Here is a 9649-nt window from a genome sequence, read left to right as displayed (position 1 = left end):
GACTGCCATTAAGTGACACATCACATTTTAAGTGCAAAACATTTTTGGCAAAAGTGAAAAATAGAAAAACCTTAACCAGTACTAATAAAAAAGTATTTTCTTAAATACTAGCATAGGGCCTGATCCTGCAAGCACACAACTCAGGGAACCCCAGCTGAGTCTAGCCAGAGTTCTGTGCCCTAACACTTAGAGGAAAAGGTCTTTAAATCACTGTTAGTGTTTATACTTGTTTACATGTACTGTAAATAATACACACACAAACACATACACACTGCGTGTATATATGTGTGTATATATGGACGTGTGCGTGTGTGTTTGTGTATCCATACACACAAAATGGCTCCTGAATAAACTTGAGCTTGTGGTTATTTTGAGATGCATCATTCACAGTATATAGCTTCTCGTTTGTATCTGCTGATAACAGGACCTATTCAATGACATCTTGAAGTTATATACTGTATCATTTTAATGCCTTTAAGGTAAAGTTATGAGGCAACTGCTCTATCCCGTCAATGGGTCTTCCAGAGAGGATTCAAGTATAGCCAACCATCGCCCTGCAAGAAAATTAGGGAAAGTTTACAAACAAGATTTATACCTACTGGATCTGTATATGTCCGCGTAAAAGCTAAAATTATACTAATCAACACAAGAAACCACCCCTGTCGTGGAAATTCTGTGCTTAATGAATTTACAGGTAATTGGGGCAGGAGGGAAAAAAATTACAAGGGGGAGAGAAACACTGCGAAGGTGCAACTGATGAACTGCTGGTTTAAATAGCCGCACGTCCTGCCTAATGTAAGAATGGTCACATCACAATTCCCGCAGCCAGTCTTATTTCTCCTCCCCCTTTCCTCTAAGAAAGGGCAAAGACAAACTTGGTAAAATCGGTTTCATTTCAAGCAGATGAAACCCAAGACTGTGTTTAAGATGTCCGTGCTTATTTACATTGGACAAATATCCCTAGATCATGATCGCTTTAGTATGCAGAGATCAAGATTGGTAGGGGATGTGAGTACACAGCATTTGCAAATTAAGGTGTGGATTTTAAGATAGAAAACATAGTTTTAAGTGCCTAACATTAGGTACCAAAATCTCAGGTTATAATAAATCTAACTGAAGGAATGTGAACAAGTTTACAATACGGACATGGAAAAAAAATCCGTTGCTCTTCTTTAAGAGCCAGACTCTGGCAAAAATGCAATTTAAAACAATCAGTGGTATAACACCACACTAGCCAACAGTAAAAACCACAGACAAATTCATCTGCACTAGCATCCTCCCACATGCAGAAACATGCTATGGAGTCTTTAAATTAAGACAATGAAAGTACCTCTTTGGCAAAATATTTTGGTTTCCACGGCGTTGTAAGAGCCACACGCTGCCTCTCCTCTGCTCGCTGTCTCTCTTCAAGGCGGTGTTTGTGTTCTGTGGCTGCATCAATATTACCTTCTTTCAGCGAATTGGTGACGTGTTGCCAAAGGTGCCTGCGTGACGGAGAAGGAGCAGAAGTGGCAGAGTGAGAACACTTCTGCCACAGCCGAGTACCCGGCTAGACAGCCGTGCGGCCCGGGGCAGCCTGGTGCCACGCTCTCCAAGGCATTTTTGCAAGTCACACAGCTTGGGAACCATGGCTTTCCCAGGATGGATATTCATCGCGTTTGTGGACCATATTTTCAGATTTGCTCAACTCCCGCTGTTTCACCACACAAGTTAACTTTCTCAATAGCTTTTGTTCGTGTTCCTGACTCTGCACTACCTGAGCTTTTTGCTCAAAGCAGATGGACTTTTTTAATCATTTCCAATTCACATTCTTTATTGATGATCCACCCCCAAACGACATGCATTTATGCTGTGTTTATTTGCAGTTAAAATTTTGAGTCGGGGAATGTTAGACAGAAGCCAAGAGTCCATTAAATCGGGACACAACAGAGGAGTTGATGCACTGACTCTAGGGAGCCCTTCTCGGTCTGTGCTCCATATTCCCAGTTAACAATAATTATCAGTATATAACCAAACTTGTTTATCACATGACCGACTGCATTCAGATGCGACGCCTTCTCGCACTATATTAGCCCAGCAGCAACCTTGCCCAGAAGAACACTGAGGAGAAACCAACTGCAGCTTTCAGAAATTTCCAGGGGTGTTTAAATGACTTTCTGTTTACAATCTGATAAACTACATATCCTGTAGAAACACTGGATAGTTGTACTTTGCTCACTAGTACCCCCAAAAAATACAACAAATATACTGCAGAGCTACTGGTTTCCTTATTTACGACAACCTTTCTGTTCCTGAACTACAGGGAAAAATGAGTTTGTAATGTCTAGACAATAGGAAAATGGTACCTAACCCTGCAAAATTACTCAAGACACACCTCTGTACAATAAAGAAAACATATTTACAGATAATAAAACGAAGCTTAACTCATGTTTTTAAATCCTCCAATAAAATGTTCCTAAATTCAATAAAAATATTGATTTTTCTGAACATAAGTATCAACAAGTTATTAACAGTGAATAACAGAACACGTTTTTTTCTAATGTACCTACTCAGAGTTAGGCAGGTGATGTTGGTGCTGAGCCTTAAAACCATATGTGTGTATTTATATCTCACATTGCATCACAATTTGCATTTTTATATATATTATAAAACATATAATACATGAAAGTCCAGTGTAAATTACAAAATGTAAATTTACTTCCAACAAACTGACTGATTTGACTACCATGTTACAATCACTCCAAAAAACCAGGTGAAAACACTGCATTAGCATTTGGAAACTGCTCATTAAAACGCATACAAGCATCTTCTCCCTCTACAAAATTGATGTGTACATCACTATAATGTAATTTATGTTCCAAAGAACCAATACACAGCTTCAGCTATTTGTTCCTAGATTAATGCGCTGTAGGAAGCGAGGCTTTTTTTGAACCACACCATTTATAACCGCGGTTTGCTCCCCCATGCTGTTCCCATCCAAGGTTCAGAAGCAGAACACTAACGCCTCTGCCCTTACCTCGATTCCAGCGGGCCTTGTTTTGCTATCGGCCTAATCTTTTTCCTGGTAACAGGCAGTTTGTTAGTGTCAATCACTTTGGTTTCTCCGTTGCTGTAAGTAAATTCCAGCGTACCGTTCCATTCTCCCTGCGCCTTGCATACAATGGTGTTCGTGGGATTGTGTTTCACTTCGGCTGTAACCCTAATTCAAGAGGGAAGAAAGACCGACCACAGAAATAACTGGTACCATTTATTATCAGCATATGAAAGCACTACCACAGCTAAGGCTACAAGCCAAGCAGCCTTCTGTATCTACAAAGGAATTTTTTCAAGCAAAGTAGTGATACTGTTTCCACAAAGAAAGACTCAACCCAAGAAAGCTCTGCTAGCACAGCCAATAGCTTTTGGACGATATTCACCCAAAGCACAGCAGTAACCGAACTTAAAACTCTGATATTCAGCTCTAAGCCAGAACTGTTTACCTCGTTAGCCTGAAAAACAACCCCTGACATTCACGTGACATTTTCAGTATGCATGTTATTTTCACACCTGAACATAATGTTGTCAGACACCTATGCCAAAGACTTCAGGTACCTTTATTTTCTTTTTAGCTCTGCAAGTTTACTTCTCATCTGCTGAGAGGCAATGATTGAAGTTACCTCAGTGATCCAAGAGCTGGTCTGAGAGTGAGCGAACTAGATAGGTAGGACTGGAAAGCCAAAATGCAGGGAGAAGTTTTCTCTGTGTGTCTCTCTCTATAAACATGCACACATGGGCTTTAGCAAGCCATATCAAGTAATGTGTAAACTCAAGTAAGTTTTTAAATTATTAAACTAATACAACACAACCTTCCCCAATTTTCAGTCACCCTGATGGCGCCAATTATTAATCTACACCTTTTAGAAAAACCCCTGTCAAATCAGCCCATGTTTGCCTGAACACAATATTGAAATGGTTGACCCACATACAGAAGAATAATTAGACCAACTGAAACAAAACAGAGGTAACTATGCAAAAGCACACCAACCCAACAGGCAACACGGCCTTGTCATGGGCACTGCTACAGCCCACAGCAGAACAAGAAAGGGTTAATGACTGGGTCATCAACTTCAGCGTGCAAGTAAGACAGGAAGCTATCTGGGACAGTGCTTCTTCACACCCTTAATAAAGAGGAACTGAAGACACAAATAATATTTTCATCATCATGAAAATCACTGGAATTTCAGTGCAGAAGTGGGAGTCCCCATCAGGGAGCTACCGCTATGGGCAACAACACTTTTGCTTCTCTCCTCCTTATAGGGGCCACCTGGAACACCAGTTCATCTACAGACTCGCACAGAAGCAGCAGCTGGTGTAGAAGAAATATTGCCTTTTCTACGTACATTTTTCTGATCCTGCACTTACAGCAATTTCTACAAGCAGCAAAGCCTGGAAGAGCACATTCACTTTAGTTTAATGAGAGAAATATATCCAATTCAGTTAAACAATATGAAATTTATAACTACAATAAACTGTGCTCTAAAGCTGTAAGTCATCTCAGACACTAATAGGAAAAGAAATTCAGATACCCATCTATAAAATACTCCAACAGAAGAACTGAAGAGATGCCCAAGAGTCTTTCCATTGAAATCCAGCAGCAGGTAAACAAGAATAAGACAGAACTTCCCATACCTGTGGACCTTCCCTCCATAGAAAGGCTTGGTGTGGAACGTGACCGTAGCAGAATAGCCCGTTCTGGCACAATTGATGTTGACTTTCCCTCCAAGCTCCACCCATGGGATAGTAAGTATCGAGCGAGCATAGGCACTAGGCAGGGTGAAAACATACTCTTCTTCATGTTCCATCAAGTAAAGAACACCTATATAGGAAGAAGGTTGAAAGTGAAGTGATAAAAGTTCACTGATAAGACCTGATAGTCACTGAACAATTACCGTCATCAAAACGTACTTCCACAGAGAGCACAACGTGCAATTTGCCTTGAAGGAGGGCACTGTCTGCTATGGAGAAAAAAAAAAAGCTCTGCCCTCTGGAACAAATTTCTTCAAACAAATATTTTCAAAAGCACACAATTTGAATGTGTAGCCTGGGGTCCTTCATGGTGCCAAACAGCTTATCAGAAAACCTGACTGGATTACTTATTTTGTGTTATTGACAAACAATAAACTGTTAGAGTTGGAAAAAAACTAACATTTGCTTGCAAAAAGCCATACTGGATATTCAAGATGCTCAGTGTCCTATCATAATCTCTCTCCAGAAAAATTATGGGCATGGCCAAAGGACCCTTCAGTTCTCCGTTCAATCAGACATGACCAGGTTCTCTCCGCTCATTTCTTACTGCCACGTCTGTTGGTGGGAGCAAAAGGTGCTCTTCTACGTCTGCCTGGGTGCAACCAGGAAACATGCTTAAGGGAGCCATCGAGAAATTTCCTAGAAGTTTGCTCCTTCATTTCCAAATGCCTGGTTTCCACACAGCCTTTGCAAAAGTCTTTCATAATCAGCAAGGGGCCACCAGGGCCACTGCTCTATTACCACCAAGACCAACGTCTCTGCCATGCAGAGAAAAATACTGGCAATTCTATTTCATTCTGTAAAGGTTCCTCCACCCTCAGTATTACGGGGTTTTAACTAAAAACCACAACATGCAGTAGCACTAATTTTTCACGATTATTTGGAACGACAAAGCAAGTTGCCTGTCTGATCAGATCTTAGCTTCCCCCGGGGTTAATGATGCACATTTATCCCCATCATAGTTGTGTCTTCAGGATGACAAGGAACAGGACAGAAGACCAGGTAAAGAGCACCCTAAACTTCGCACACAGAATTAGATCACGTATTTTGATTAGAGTTTTACACTCTTTTGTGTTCCGTTTAATAACTGCCTAAAAGCAAAAATTACAGCTTTGAAAATAATTTTTCACAGCAGGGATTGAAAATAACCCATCACAGGCAGCGCTCAGAACCCAGAAATATTGGGGGGGGAGGGGTGGGGAAGAAACCAGGAAAATTATCTTGACATAGTAATAGTGTCCGTTTAGAAACAAGAGGAGCTTGAGCCAATTTGCCTCCACCCTGGGGCAGACAAGGGAGGAACACATTGGCGTTGATTAGTTTGTCTATCTGTTTAAGGGAATAACGACACTGATTTTGCAAAGTGATCTGACACATAATGGTGAAAAAGCATTAAACAGGGACAAGGCACTACTACTGTCAACATAAAAATATGTCCTTAACTTTGTATGAAAACACAAACGTAAATAACATTCAGAATTTAAAAGCACAGAGTTCTAACAGAATCACCTTCTTAAATGTTGGGTCCAAATAACAGAACTAAACACAGGCACAGGAAGCTCTGCAACTTGTCACTTCTGCCTTCTGAAACTGTTCCACAGGAAAACATCTTTTGCAAATTAGAATAGTTTCACAAAGTTTTTCTCAGGACTTCTATAACCTCAGCTTGCCAGCAACAACACAGCCAGTGCTTCTACTCCAGCAAGTTTGACACAAATAAGCTGGAGAGTGCAAACGCACAAACACAGAAAAAGCAATGTCTTAAAAGGACCTTTAATCATTCTGCCTCGGCAAGTCACAGGTTCCTCGTGTCATTCGCTGAACCCTCACCAGCAGGGAACAGCCAGGACACAGGTGGAACACACACATGTTTTGCCTCAAGCTTCCTCGGTTCCATACCTGCAGGTAAAACCACGCTGAACACATTGCAGGAAGGTTCAAGTACCCAACTCACCCAGGACATGCAGCCAGGAAGAACTTCTACTCAAAAAGATGACTCTGCTTATCAAACTCACTAAATGGATGCTATAATAATGTTAAATTAATAAAGAACAACCAAGAAGCCTCTTAACTAGATGATGATATTCAAAAAGGATCAAGGAAAGGTAAAGGGTACTGATCAAACACAGAAAGGAAACGTTTCAGTCTGCAGTCTGGCATTTTCCACATGGACCTACAACGGGGTTTAGACTCAAGTCTGTCAGCTTTCCGTTCTCCTCCTCTTCCTATTTCTTCTCCACCTTCTTCATTACAGTTATAGGCAACAGACATGCAGCAGCAGCAACCAGCTGCATGCAATGGCCTGCCGTACTAGCAATGAGGTCACGTTTCCCCCGTCTTAATGGTCTAAGCACAGACATAATCGTCACACAGTCAAAAAGCACAGTCTGCCTGAAAGCATCGGCTTCCAACATGACAGTTTTGGGGCTTTTGTTGTTGTGTTTTTGTGATTGGTTTTGGGGGTTTCTTTAAAGACCAAAGGTCTAACAGCAGTACAGCGGGCAGCTGTGGTGCTCACTACCAGGGGAGAACCTCACTGTATTTATGAACCACACCTTCATGCGAGCTTCTCCAGAGCCTCCTACTTCCCCCGGCCCAGCCATCCTCCTCTGACCGCCACTGCGTGTCCCCACGTGCGGAAACTGGCATGATAAACACAATTTCCTCCTGGGTTAGTATAGGTTTGCTTTTGTGTCTCTGATGGGATCGACAGCTTTTTTCCTCCAAACTCGAGTGGGAGGGATGCAGAGCTCTAACGAATGCTGCCAAGCACACTGAAAAGTGAACAGCAAATAACAGCAGTGACCTTCAATGTAAATATTTAACCACCACAGCAGGTTAGATATTAAAAACTGAACCCAGCTCTCTTGGCAGTATTTTTAGCATCTGGTAGCATATTTTTTGAATTCCTTAAACACCTGAATAAATACATTTTTAATGAAGTGCTATCTCACTTGAAATAGGACTCCCGCTCAATAATTATAACCTACAAAAGAATGAAGGGAAGATTTGAAATATCCACAATTTGATACTACTTTTAGCATTAACGTGACTGTTCGTTTTGCATTCCTTTGTTTGCAGAGTCCACATGCAAAACCTCATTTAACTGAAGCACCATGAAGACTGTAGCTGCACCACCATGTCCGAACTGAGACCCATGCTCTCCTAGGGAAGATGAAGCCAAAATAACACCCAGAATCACCATTTGTAACTGCTATGACAATTTGAATTCATGCCCTGCCCTGCTGGGTTTAAATCTTGAGAAATTAAAGGCAGAAAAACAATTATTAATCTAACAACTATTTTTTAAAGTGTTGTGTACTTTTAACATCTGCTTATAAGTATCATTACCTTGTGACTGACCTTTAAAACTATCTGCTGGAAAATACGCAGGCTATTTTTCTTCCCTTGCTTCCTCACTGCAAGGGATTATCCATTTTTAGTTTTAAAATGGCTGTAAGTAAATATACATGAAAAGTTGCAGAAAATTCTCCCATTTTCAGTAATGTTTCCTCTTCTCACATCAAAGAATTATTTTGGAAACTGCAAATTTCTTTTTAAAAAAAATCTTAAGTATTTATAGGCAGCTATTCATGCATAGAAGAATGCACCAGATAAGTACTCTGGGAGAGCAGTGGATTTAATAATCTAGTTTATTAGGGGGGAAAAAAAAAATCCCCAGAGAAGGGTGAATTTTTTATAAACAAATGTGGTATTTTGAAATTCCCCCTTGAAATGTCCTCAACACCATTTACTCCTGCTTTTGACTAAGCAACGTATTCACAGTCATGCTCCTTTCCACGAGTCCTCAGCCTGCATTAAAGGAAGTGATGTTCGTGGCATGTAACTTCTCCTGTTGACTAGCACATGTTCCTCACCGATGCTGCAGCTTTGTGAATTGATTTTCCAGTAGCACATATTGACAAAATACGCAGAGGAGGCTCTGGATCAATAAGCGGCAGAAGAGGCGTGTGAAATTTAATGCTTCCCACCGATTGTACGGAGATCAATCTGAACAACAAACGGCACGTGGGTCACAAATAGCCTAGGGCAGTTTCCTAATTTAACAGGCTCTTCACACCGTCCGCATTATTTGTAACACGCACAATCAGGAGTAAGTTATGCATGGGACCAACCCCACACAGGTGTAGTGCATCGCCAGCCCCGCAGGTTCACACGGGAAAACACGAGATCCCAGAACCGGGCTCTGATCATCTCATAAATGCTGCACCGCTCATTTTCCAAAGACTGGAGCCATTTGCTAAATTAAATAATGAGTACTATGGCACATGGAAACTGTTCTGAAACCACTGGGATAAAAAAGTATTAATACAAAAATTAGTACTAGGGAAATATTTGGTAGCTCCAGTTGCATGGAGCAGTCAATCTTTGGGACTGGTAAATTAAAAGGTCACTAATGCCTCAGGAATAGAAATTATAGGCCTATAAACACATACATATACTTGAACAGAAAAATTGAGAGAGAAAACATTCATGGCTTTCATTTAGATTTACCCTGGAAAGAGCACTGAGCCTTTTCCCTGCTTATCAAATCTTTTCAAGATTGATTTCAATTTAAAAAATAATTTTTGGAAGCCTATACCTCAGTAGTTTTTAAAACATTTAAAATAGCAGAAATGAAAACAGACGACATAACTAGCCACTTGATAGTACAGAGCGATCCACTTAAAGGTACTTTATTCTCTCTGCAAAATTAACCCATGAATCAAAGCTGACACTTTTTGTTGGATTTTGCTGCTTTGCAAGAAAACCCAAGAGCAGAAAAGAACATGCACAGCCCACACTGAAGTGTGCTCACCACAGCCTTCTCCACTAAAGCATCCTTACCCTACCAACCACTATC

General features: G+C 40.8%; 1 protein-coding gene across 1 annotated transcript in view; it reads right to left on the bottom strand.

Annotated features, from left to right (window-relative positions):
- Nucleotides 1-445: 445 nt before the first annotated feature.
- OSBPL10 (oxysterol binding protein-like 10) overlaps nucleotides 446-9649 on the bottom strand; it is a gene marked incomplete at its 5' end in the record, with an annotated part of 50144 nt that continues 40940 nt past the window's right edge. Inside the window, 4 exons of the mRNA XM_010291354.1 lie at nucleotides 446-554; nucleotides 1331-1484; nucleotides 3017-3199; nucleotides 4669-4855. Coding sequence (XP_010289656.1) covers nucleotides 510-554; nucleotides 1331-1484; nucleotides 3017-3199; nucleotides 4669-4855 — 569 coding nt within the window. The remainder of the gene's footprint in view (nucleotides 555-1330; nucleotides 1485-3016; nucleotides 3200-4668; nucleotides 4856-9649) is intronic.

Source organism: Phaethon lepturus, unplaced genomic scaffold (assembly GCF_000687285.1).
Source record: "Phaethon lepturus isolate BGI_N335 unplaced genomic scaffold, ASM68728v1 scaffold21447, whole genome shotgun sequence".
Classification (NCBI taxonomy): domain Eukaryota; kingdom Metazoa; phylum Chordata; class Aves; order Phaethontiformes; family Phaethontidae; genus Phaethon; species Phaethon lepturus.
Note: the sequence above shows the minus strand (reverse complement) of the source record. Positions and strands in the feature narration are given on the sequence as shown.